This window comes from Cnephaeus nilssonii (assembly GCF_951640355.1).
Source record: "Cnephaeus nilssonii genome assembly, chromosome: 13".
NCBI classification, from domain to species: Eukaryota; Metazoa; Chordata; class Mammalia; order Chiroptera; family Vespertilionidae; genus Cnephaeus; species Cnephaeus nilssonii.
The window spans coordinates 67,887,458-67,899,104 of record NC_137084.1 but is presented as its reverse complement, the minus strand read 5'-3'; the positions used below and the strand labels follow the sequence as shown (position 1 = coordinate 67,899,104).

The 11,647-nt window shown below is 42.7% G+C and overlaps 1 protein-coding gene across 1 annotated transcript; it reads right to left on the bottom strand.

The window, feature by feature from the left end:
• Nucleotides 1-722: 722 nt before the first annotated feature.
• LOC307108878 (uncharacterized protein) lies at nucleotides 723-4,403 on the bottom strand. The gene is made up of 2 exons (XM_079787152.1): nucleotides 922-4,403; nucleotides 723-851 (listed from the first exon to the last, which is right to left on the bottom strand). The coding sequence occupies exon 1, from the start codon at nucleotides 3,113-3,115 to the stop codon at nucleotides 1,904-1,906; it is 1,212 nt and encodes a 403-aa protein (XP_079643278.1). The 5' UTR covers nucleotides 3,116-4,403; the 3' UTR covers nucleotides 723-851; nucleotides 922-1,903.
• Nucleotides 4,404-11,647: the final 7,244 nt, after the last annotated feature.

Sequence of the window (11,647 nt, the reverse complement as noted above, 5' to 3'; positions counted from 1 at the left end):
AGTGCGGCCATGGTTGGAACTGGGCGATTGGAGCCGAAGATCAGAGGGGAAGATTGGAGCCAGCTGGGGTCCCCTGCAGGCGATCAGAGCCAGCTGGGGGTCCCTGCCCAGGGCCTGAGCCTCAAACAGAGGCTTGCGGCATTGGCTGGGGATGGAGCTGGGCCATTGGAACCAGCTGGGATCCCCTGCGGTGATTGGAGCCAGCTGGCGGTCCCTGACCAGGGCCCAAGCCTCAGCCAGAGGCTTGCAGCCTTGGCTGGGGGTGGAGCCTAGCGTTGGGAGCCAGCTGGGGTCCCCTGCGGGCAATCGGAGCCAGCTGGGGGTCCCTGCCCAAGCCTCGGCCAGAGGCTTGCGGCCTTGGCCTTGGATGGAGCCGGGCAATAGAGCCAGCTGGGATCCCCTGCGGGCGATCGGAGCCAGCTGGGGGTCCCTGCCCAGAGCCCAAGCCTCTGCCAGAGGCTTGCGGCCTTGGCCGTGGGTGAAACCAGGCGATTGCGCCAGCTGGGGGTCCCTGTCCAGGGCCCGAGCCTCAAACAGAGGCTTTAGGCCTTGTCTGCAGGTGGAGCCGGGCAATTGAGCCAGCTGAGGGTCCCTGCGGGCAATTGAAGCCAGCTGGGGGTCCCTGCCCAGGGCCCAAGCCTCAGCCAGAGGCTTGCAGCCTTGGCCGGGGGTGGAGCCAGGCGATAGAGCCAGCTGGGGTCCCCTGCGGGCGATCGGAGCCAGCTGGGGGTCCCTGCCCGGAGCCCAAGCCTCTGCCAGAGGCTTGCGGCCTTGGCCGTGGGTGGAGCCGGGCGATTGCACCACCTGGGGGTCCCTGCCCAGGGCCCAAGCCTCAAACAGAGGCTTTCGGCCTTGGCTGGGGGTGGAGCAGGGCGATCGAGCCAGCTGGGAGTCCCCTGCCAAGGGCTGGAGGCTTTAGGCCTTGGCAGGGGCGGAGCCAGAGATCACAGGAGATAGGTGTGAACTACAGAGGAAATACCTTTTCTGACTGCTCATTGGCTAAGCTCCCTGTATGCCACTGGTAATATTCTTAGTAACTTGGGTATAAGAATCCAAAAAGGTGATCTAGGGCTTTTCCACCACACTCCTGGAGAAAAAAAACAAAGGTCCGCTGCTGGAGGGCTAAGAAATGTCATAACCTGCCCTACACGGTTTGGCTCAGTGGATAATGTCTAGGTTTGCCAACCGCAGAGTCTAGGTTAGATTCTGATCAAGGGCATGTACCTAAGTTACAGGCTCCTCCCTGGCTGGGGCCCAGGTCAGGGCTCATGCAGGAGGCAACCAATCTAAGTATTCCTCTCACTTTGATGTCTCTCTCTTTCTTTCCCTTTCTCTTTCACATTCTCTAAAAGTCAATGGAAACATAAACTCAGGTGAGGATAAGAAAAAAAAAAAAGAAATGTCATATTCTATGAGAGACACATCTTGAAAATGCTTAAAGAAAGTTGTCATTTTTTCTTTGTGAAAGGACTGGAGTCCGTGTTGATGAAAACACCTTGGTGTCTGTGATGACTGGCAGTGGCTCCAGCAGTGGGGTGATGGGGCTGGTGCCTTTCCCTGATCAGCACGGTTGTCTCTCACAAAGGGAGGCCAGACTGCGGCTTAGGCCCGCTCCTTATGGGTAGTGGGCCTAAGCCGTCAGTAGGACATCCCCTGAGGGCTCCCAGTATGTGAGAGGGGGCAGGCTGGGCTGAGGAGACACCCCCAGTGCAGGAATTTTGTGCACCGGGCCCCTAGTTTAGAATAGGATTGAAAGTGTCCCCAGGCGGAAAGATGAAATCCATAATACTGCATTTGTGTGACTTGTGCCCTTGCATTTTGTCTTATTGTTAATTACACTGTCGTTTCTGAGTCTTAACCCTTTGCACTCGCTTGCTTTTTTCTCGATTCCTTTATTCTAATGCTAACCGTGTCGAGTCACACTCGACATCCGAGTGCAAAAGGTTAATGCAATATCCATTCCCCAGCCTTTTTCACCATGTGGAAAAAGAATAGGATATGTCATTGCATCTAATGTAGGAAACAAGATACTGTTTTGTTTCATTTTAGTGGCATTCAGATTATTGGGATCCGACTTACAATGAATGAGCAAGTCCCTTTCAAAAGGAGGTTCTCCATCTTCGTTTCTGAATATGACAGCAACCTCGGTTACACGGGGAGAATTATATCTACCTGGGTCACTGTTACGATTGTATTTAATCGCCATTGTTACTTCCGTGGGAGTTATACCTTTTGCTGCTGCTTCAGATTGGGCTTCCTTTTCTACCTCATGTAACATCTTGTACGATTTTGTTAATTCGTTTATTTCATGCATGAGGTTGTTGATGTTGATCATGAGTCTTTCTGAGCAGCCCTGGTTTTCTGGCATTGCTGATCTTTTACTTGTAGCTTCAGCTGTATCCAAAATATAGGGTTGAGCAAACTTCCGAGAAACACCTGGATGTAAAGTTCCAGTATGGTGATAAACTTGTCCGTGTATTCTAAAACAGTATGGCCCATACCCTGATGGTGATGCAATATTTGCACCCATGGAAAGAAAAGCAAAAGAACTATTTATGGATCGAATATTTTCCATGAAATTTTTACTGTCAGAATCTTCGTTTGTCATTAATCTTTTTAAATATGCCGGGTAATCTGGAAAATGTATATCATTTGGACAGACTTTCCCTTTGCTACAACATCGAGTAAATTTCCCATCGGATGGTTTTTCATCAGAGAAATTTAGTGATAGGCAAAATTCACATCTAACAGTCATTCCAACACAACTATGTTCGAGAATTGCATCCTCATGTACTTCATTTTCGCTGAGAAGGCAGTTCCTACCAGTATTGCTAGTACACGTTGATGACTGTTCTCTAGACATATTCTGTCTTTGCCACCGCCTTCTTTCAACTTCAAAGGCACGTTGGTCTTTAGACATTTTCTGTTGATGATGCCGGTGTTTTTTGGCTTCAGAGCGATGTTTTTCCAATAGCTGCCCTTCAGATACATTCTGGCACAGGCGTCGCCTTCTTTCAAGATCAGAAGCACGTTGCTCTTCAGACATTTTCTGTTGATAACGTTGGCATCTTTCTGCTGCAGAGCTATGTTGTATCAACAGTTTTTCTTTGGACATAGTCCCACCTCTCTACTGCCACGGTCTGAGTTACAGGTGAATGAGAGTCCTGGCTGTCAGGCCTTTGAGAGCTGTGTGACCAATGGCTGATTCTGTGGAGGTGGGACTTCCTCCTACCTGTTGTCAGTTTCCACAGCTGGGATGAGGAAGCTGGGGCTCCAGAGGGAGCGATGCCCTCTAAGCCGCCAGCTTTCTCACTCTGCTGGACCCCATGGGAGGGCCTTGGCAGGGCCTGCCCGGGTCCCCGCGGCTTGGACCTGGACGTCACCTGCCCGGGTCCAAGCCGCGATTGCCCCCACCGCCAGCTGGTGGCGTCGGGCGCTGCCTGCGCCGCCTGCGTATGCATATTTACCCGCCATCATTGTTGGGTTAATTTGCATATTAGGGCCTGATTGACTGTGGGCGTAGCAGAGGTACAGTCAATTAAATCTTTCTCTTTTATTAGTGTAGATGAACATAAGAGCTTATTAATATAAGGTGGTACTTGCTTCTTATTTAATTCATTATTTTGAACAGGCCACTTTTAATGCAAATACCAGTGTGTAAAATGCCCTATTAAGCTGCTACTGGAGCTGTGCAGTGTGAGAGAGTAGAATGTCTTTTTCCCCTGCCATGGTAACCTGTAATGTTCTACATAGTGGCTGCTCTAATGACAAAGAGCAGAGTTCCCAGCTGATCCTTGACCACATGTAGCTTGAGCAAGTAAACAAATTTTGTCTTCAACAACTAAGCTATTGTCTTCTTTGTTGTTCTGGCCTAACCTAGCCCATCTAGACTGCTATAGATTGGACATGTACTCACCCACCCTACTGTTTCACACCCAGGTCATTTCACTAATTTACATAACCTACCAGACCCTGTGGGCATGTGACTTTGTAAAGGTGCTCTCCAAAATGCTGTCTTAATGAAGTTTATTGCACCTTTACCACATTATGTGATAATCATTTGTCTGATATAATGCTTTTAATTATGCCTTTCAGTGTAATGAAGTATGCTAGGTTTTTAGTAGAAAAAAATTAATAGGTAATCTTTCCCTGAATAGTAATTCTTTTAGATGCTTTGATGCTTTCTTTACTGTGTGCATGATCTAGCTTACCTTTAATTTGCAGGAAATAATGTTGCTCAGACTTGTAACTGAATGCTTTTTAATAGTATTTTTTTTAAAAATACATAAGCACTGATAACTGCTGAAGGGAAAGCTTTTTTTACACTATGGCAACTATTAATAAAAATGTTCACATAAACTTGTTATTTTGAGTCTTTTACTTTTGATCTGTTTCCATTTTTATTTGCATAACACTAGAGGCCCGTTGCATGAAAATTCGTGTACTGGAAGGGGGCGGTCCCTCAGCCCGGCCTGCCCTCTCTCACAGTCCAGGAGTCCTCAGGAGCAGGAGTCAACCCAGCGATCAGGGAAAGGCGATGCCCCATCACATGTCTGCTGCTGCCACTGCCGGCAGCGCAAGCCTCGGCCGGCCCTGGTTACCTGAGCCTCAGGTGGCCCTGGGTGGCTGGGCAGCCACCATCCGAGGCTTGCCTGCACCTCAGGCCAGCCCTGGGCGGTTGGGGGCCTGAGGAGACTGGGGGACTCTGGAGGCAGGTGCGCGGCAGGGCTGAGGGGACTGGGTGTTGCCATCTTTGAGGGCAGGGCAGTCAATTAGCATATTCCTTACTTATTGGCTGTGGGTGCCATCATTTTTGTGATGGCGTGAGGGTCAATTTGCATATTCCTTCTTTATTAGATAGGATGATTGTTGAATAACATGCAACTAAATCGGAGCTTTCTGCTTCATAGCCTAGCATTTTTAAAATCAGTTTTGTGATAAATAACCCTCTTGACATCACAGCGTGTTGCTATGAGAATAGAACATTAAAAAATTGGTAGCACAAATTCATTTAACAGGGTAGCTCATGATAAATTTAAAGGAAAAGAGACCAAGTTACAATTCCCGTTTTTCAAGTACTGACTTGGCCCCTTTAATTCCTAAAGATAACTAACAAATATGAAATTTGAAAACTTACACCTTTAAGAAACATATTCACTGAAACCAATTAAAGTTATTCCTATCACAGGTCTAGTGTACTTGTCAGGAATAGGGTTGTGAAGTCAATGAATCACAGCTTCATGTGATGCACAGACCTTTCCATCAGGTTCAAATGTGGGTCCTCAGGGTACAACCTATAAACCATAAAGATAAGTTATCTGGGCTTTCTGCTGGGGACACTCTGGGAGCTTGATGATTTCTCCAAGTCTTTTTTAGTCCAGGCACATGGTTTCATGAACAATACAATTCCCTTAAAAACTTAGACTTTCTGATATATTTGCTTTTAGTTTCATATTCTAAATTTCACATTCTAGTTCTTTTCTGTATGTAATTATCAATAATGATTTATTTCTTTGCTTCCTCACACAAATTCCCCTCTTGAGGCTATCTGAAGCAATAGGCTTGGATAGCAAAGTTAAAACCCTTAATCTGATTTTTGCAAAATTATTTTCACTTCACACCATTACCCTCCCTCTATCTACTTCCTATACAGTTAAGAGTCTTATTAGGCTCATGGTCTACCTTCTACTTCTCATGGAGGACAGTTTTACTAAATATTTTACCAAGGTACACTATAGCTCTCCAGCTAACCAGCCTATACTAATGTTTGTTTGTTTTTTGCTGCCTACTTATTCTATACAACATATTTTAAGTTTCTGTATGGCAGCACTCTCCTTCCAAAAACCAATGTCTATAACCATGTGGTACTCAGGACTGTCATTTTCAAAATAGGTCTGGATTCTCCCTTTTGGCACATGGGATTATACTTCTTTGCTCGTTTTTTTTTTTTTTTTTTTTAAGTTTTCATTTATTTTTAGAAAGAGAGGAAGGGAGAGGGAGAGATAGAAATATCGATGAGAAACATCATCCATGGGCTGCCTCCTGCATGCCCCCTACATGTGCCCTGACCAGGAATTGAACTGTGACCTCTTGGTTCCTAGGTCGATGCTCAACCACTGAGCCCTATTGGCTGGGCTTCTTTACTCTTTTTAAAGATAGGCATGGCCATTTGACTTAAGGTCTTTGATATGTAAGTAGAAATGATGTATTACATACCAGTATGCACAAAAACCTTACAATGTATAATCATGATTTTTTTTTTCCACTGCCGTGATGTCATGGAAGCATAAGTCATGGTGAAGTTTCATCAGCCTAGTTCCCTGAGTAGCTATGAGTATAGTCTACTGGATGGCATATCATAAGAAATAAATTTTTGTTATAAGATACTGAGATTTTGGTGTCATTTGTTATTTTAACATAGGCTACTCCTGACGTATAGTCAAGGTATGTCAAACGTTACAATAAACCCCAAAATTTCACTGGTTTTATTTCTCCTTCATTTGACAGTTCAATGTAGTATTTGGCAGGCAGTCTTCCATATGATGATTCAGGAATCTAGACCTCTTCTATTTTGTGGCTTCACTATTCTCTGAAATGACAGAATTCTCTCCTGAATTATTTTGAATCTGGCTGATTGGCAGATAAAGAGTGAGGCTTACATAGAACCGTCTCATGGCAATTCCTGATTACAAGATAGGGTGGGAAATGTAATGTGTCTCTAAAATAAGAAAGAATGCGTTTAGAACACATAGCACTCTGTGACAAAGAAACCTAGAGCTCCATTGAATGAAACTGTGGGTGCAAAACTCAGGCTTTGACTTGATTTTAAGGTGTGTGCAGGGGTGGCTTCATGAGCAAGTCCTTGCCCTGCGTTGAATGGTCTACCCTCACAGATCAATAATTTTTGAACAAAATTCTGCATTTTCATTTTGCTCAGGGCCCTACAAGTTATGTTACTGGTTGTAGGTGTAGGTTATACCAGAAGGATGTGCAGATGGAAGCTTTAGCTATATAGTATAGAATGGAAGAGTTCAATGAAGAATGTCTGAGAATTCTCTTGTTGTTTAGCGCATAGGGAGAAAATATCTTAAAAACATTTGCATGGTTTTCTTTTCTGCACATTCTTACTCATGATCTTTAAAGTCAGTGCCATTCTCATTACCTCAAGCACTGACTGTAAAATCAGAAAGGAAAAATAGTTAATTTTTTGTTTTGTTTTCTATAAAACTATACTTTGAAACCCCACGATATTTAAAAAATGCAATTGAAAGCCAAAACGTTTGATTCTCATGAGCCACATTTTCTTTGGAGACCAGAAGGCTCTTGCAAGTTAAATTACAGGCCCTGCCCTAGCCAGTTTGGCTCAGTGGATAGAGCGTCGGCCTGTGGACCAAAGGGTCCAGGTTTGATTCTGGTCAAGGGCACATACCTCGGTTTCAGGCTCCTCCCTGGCCCGGGCCCTAGTCAGGGCCCATGTAGGAGACAACCAATCAATTTGTTTCTCTCACATCAATGTTCCCTCTGTCTTTCCCTTTCTCTTCCACTCTCTCTAAAAATCAATGGAAAAATATCCTCTGGTAAGGACTAAAAAAAAAACTAAAAAAAAACTTAAGCCTGTCTGGCATGGCTCAGTGGTTGAGTGTTGACCTATGAACCAGGAGGTCATGGTTCGATTCCGAGTCAGTGCACATGCCCAGGTTTTAGGCTGGATCCCCAATAGGAGGTGTGCCAGGAGGCAGCTGATGAGTGATTCTCTCTCATCATTGATGTTTCTATCTCTCTTCCACTCCCTTCTTCTCTGAAATCAATAAAAAATATATTAAAATTAAAAAAAAGTACAGGCCCTGAAAGCAGAGCATACCTTTATGCCCTAACAACTGAATGTTATCTTGGCTAGGAAGGGGTTCAAGAGTTGGACAGGGCTCAAACTTGGCAGAGATCTCTGTGAAGCTATAGATGAGGGGATAGATCTGCAAAAGAACACATGGACAAGAGCAGACTCAGCATTAAGAAATGCCAACGTTGCTATTACCAGTGACCACAGCCATATAGGTTCTGAATAAATAAGACAATTTGCAAATCATTTACTGTCTTTCTAGGAATCATTGCCTCTGCTACAGTCCGGTGAACTAATCTGCTTTGTGCTGCATAGCGAGAGACTTCAGTAACTGCCCACATGTCACCTTTGGATTTTCCAAAGAAGTAATGCCTAACTATGACCTAAGAATTTGCTGAGTCTCATTCAAACTGGCCTGTGTAGACAATCCCATTTTCAATGGTTGAGAACTTGGTTAAGATGCCTGGAAACAAAGACAGGGCCACTGACATTTAATAAATGCAGTAGTGATAGGAAAGGAAAGCCCTATTACCAGAGCTTGAGTGGGAAAGGAAAACAGATAAGTCACCTCTTTTACATGTCCCCTTCTTTGCAATTCCATCCTTTGATTCTGTGAATAACCTTAAATAAACTCTTTCTAGGCTAGAAGAACTTGATTTTTGTAGGGTGTACCCCAGGGATTCCAGCTGATACATAATTATATACCCCTTAGCAGTTAGTTTTGATAACACATTCACATTTACTATTTTTTCAACAATACAGTACTGTGATGTCTAGCTAAGGCATATATTTTATTATATTATACAGATGGTAAAACATATTTTATTCAAGGTTGCAAATCTTTAAAAGGCAAATCCATCAATCTTAAAGTTTTCACTTTAAGAAACCTTTTCCACAATGCCATCTTTCCAATATTATTTGGAAAGTGTGACAAAAACACCACCCATCTAAGTCTAAGACTATGAAAATGCTTATAACAACACACCTGTCCTAGCCAGTTTGGCTCTGTGGATAGAGCATCGGCCTGCGGACTGAAGGGTCCCAGGTTCGATTCCGGTCAAGGGCACATGCCTGGGTTGTGGGCTCGATCCCCAGTGGGGGGCGTGCAGGAGGCAGCCAATGATTCCCTCTCATCATTGATGTTTCTCTCTCTCTCTCTTCCTCTTCCCTTCTTTCTGAAGTCAATAAAAATATATTAAGAAAAACAAAAACAAAAACACCTAAACACAAACTGTCTGTACTCACTTGGTCCTACCACTCTTCTAAAAACAGTTTTCCTCTGCAGCAAGTCATCAATACACTGCACTCTCTACCAGTAGTAATTTGATTCTGTGAACTACTTTTCTTCATTTGGGATATATATTCATATGCTGCAAGGAAAATCAGGTGTCCAGCAGTAATTCTTAGTCCTCCTGGTAAGGATTCAGCTTTATTGTTGGGCACTTGATATATAAGACAATGCTTCCTACCTATGATCCCACATCCAGAATTTTATGACTACTGACCTTTCCAAAGGCACCCAACAGAGGTGGCTTTCTTGAGTTACTACTCTTTCTTCCTGCACTCTACTACTTTTTAATTTTTATTTCTGTTCACTTTGACTTTTTAAAAATAAACTATTTTAGAATACTTTTAGGTTTACAGAAAAGTTGCAATGATAATACACAAAGTTCCCATGTATTTCACACCCAGCTTCCCCTATTAACATCTTACATATGTATGGTACAGTACTCACAATTCATGAACCAACATTGATGATAAAGGATGATGATGACTATTATTAACAAGACTCCATTTATTGAGAGGGAGTGGTAAAGTTCTAGAAGAACAAGCGGATTGAAAGATCATGTGACCATCTTTGGAAAATACAATGTGTCAATGTGAAGTATAAGCAGACACCAATCTTATAATTTTCCCTACTTCCCTTTAAAACTGCTCTGTGAACTCATTCTTCCCTGGATTTTCAATAAAATTGCATTCCAATCCCATACTATTGTGGACTGTATTTATCTTTATTTGGTGCCTGTCTCTGCAAAAGGATTATACATTCTTCTCTTGATTGGATGTGGAAGTGATATGTGTCATTTCAGGACAGAACCTTTAACAGCCAGCATGGGGTTCACCATGTTTTCCTTGCCCTTTATCACAATAACAAGCCGTGTTCCAGAGAGTAGCCACACCCTCAGTCTGGGTCCCAGTGTGAACCACAGCCACAGTCAGGCTGCAATAAATGTAAGGGGCACATGGCATGTGCTACATAGTTGTGCACTGCTGAGCTTCTAACACTAGGAATTCCTGTGGACTTGACTAAGGCTCCAAAACATCCCATTTCTACTGTTCTCTTAGTCTTCATTTTCAGGGTTTATGTATATGGGAATATTTTACAAAGTTTTCACCAGGGTTATTTTGAAAATCAGTGTTAATATATGGAAAGTATTTGTATAAATTCAGGACCACATTACATGGCATTCCATAAATCACTGAAATTCTGTGTTGCCTGTTTTTCTGGCAAGTGGAAATGCCATATTTTAAAGAGGTATTAAGAAAATACAACTATGTATAGAATATATAAATTAATAAATTTTAGGGCACTATATTTGATTGCTTTGATACAGATACAACTATTTTAAAAGATCTTTTTCATAACTTTATTCTATAACCCTCCCCCCCAAAAAAAGCTAAGGAATAGATGACAAAACTATGTTCAGTCTCAGTTCTTCCACCTCCTGTCCTGTCTGGCATAAATATATGTCCACTGCCCTTATAGATGGATATTTGTTTTATCCACATCCTTCTTGTAGGATAAAACGAGGGATAAAAGAAGTTATGTATCTTACCTAAAATCACTGAGTATCTTCTTTGGATATGAAACCAGAACACCTGAGTTTCTGCTTAAAGTAAATGCTTCATCCCTCCCTTCTCATTACTTTCATTAAAAAATTCTTCTACACAACAAAGAACTACAGTACTGTCATAGTTTCTTTCCCCATTTATAAGTGCCTTCTTGGTGGAAAATAATATCCTATTTGTGTTCTGATGAGCACCAGATAAGATTAAAACCACATAACTAAGCATTTCTATACTGTTCACAGGCAGTGATGCTATCAATAGGCCCCTTCGGTGAGTGTAATTAGGGTAATGGAATGCTCCATTTTGAGAATGAAGGTGTGGTGGTGACAGTAGGTATTGATCAGGGAAAACAATACAGAAAATTATCTATATGACTGAAAACACCACCCCTTTATAATCATTGACAAGCATAGATTATTGTCCCTATTCTTTGTTCTCAAATGCATACGGGCTCCATATACTTTCCTCTCCAGACTGTAAACTTTATAAATGCAAGCATCATACCTGTCTTTTATATCCCTAAACCAAAAACAGTTCCTAATTTTAAGTGATAATTAAATACTGTTTGAATAATAGACTGAAAGAATGAATACCATACATAAAACCAGTCTTTTACCTTTTTTCCAGAGAATTCTATAGATGCAGGTAGGCTCCTATCCAGTCATGGCGTTCAGTTGAATCTCCAGAGTCTCCAGGTGTGGTTGGGTATTCTTCCTAGTCTAGAAGTGGTTCTTCCTAGTCTAGAAGTGGCCTATCCACTCTCATATAATAAACAACAGTGAAGAAGGGACACAATAATCATAATAAATATTCCTATTGAGAAAAGAATGGAGGATATACATAGTCACTGGTCATAGCAATGCTGGTATCCTGCTAGACAGGCTTTATAAAGGTTCCTTACCCCTTGATTCAACCTTAATTCTGCTCTCTGGAAGGATATCCCTTGAACATTGTCCTCTC

Coding starts and splice junctions, on each gene's coding strand:
- LOC307108878 (XM_079787152.1), bottom strand. CDS start 3,115: ATGTCCAAAGAAAAACTGTTGATACAACATAGCTCTGCAGCAGAAAGA.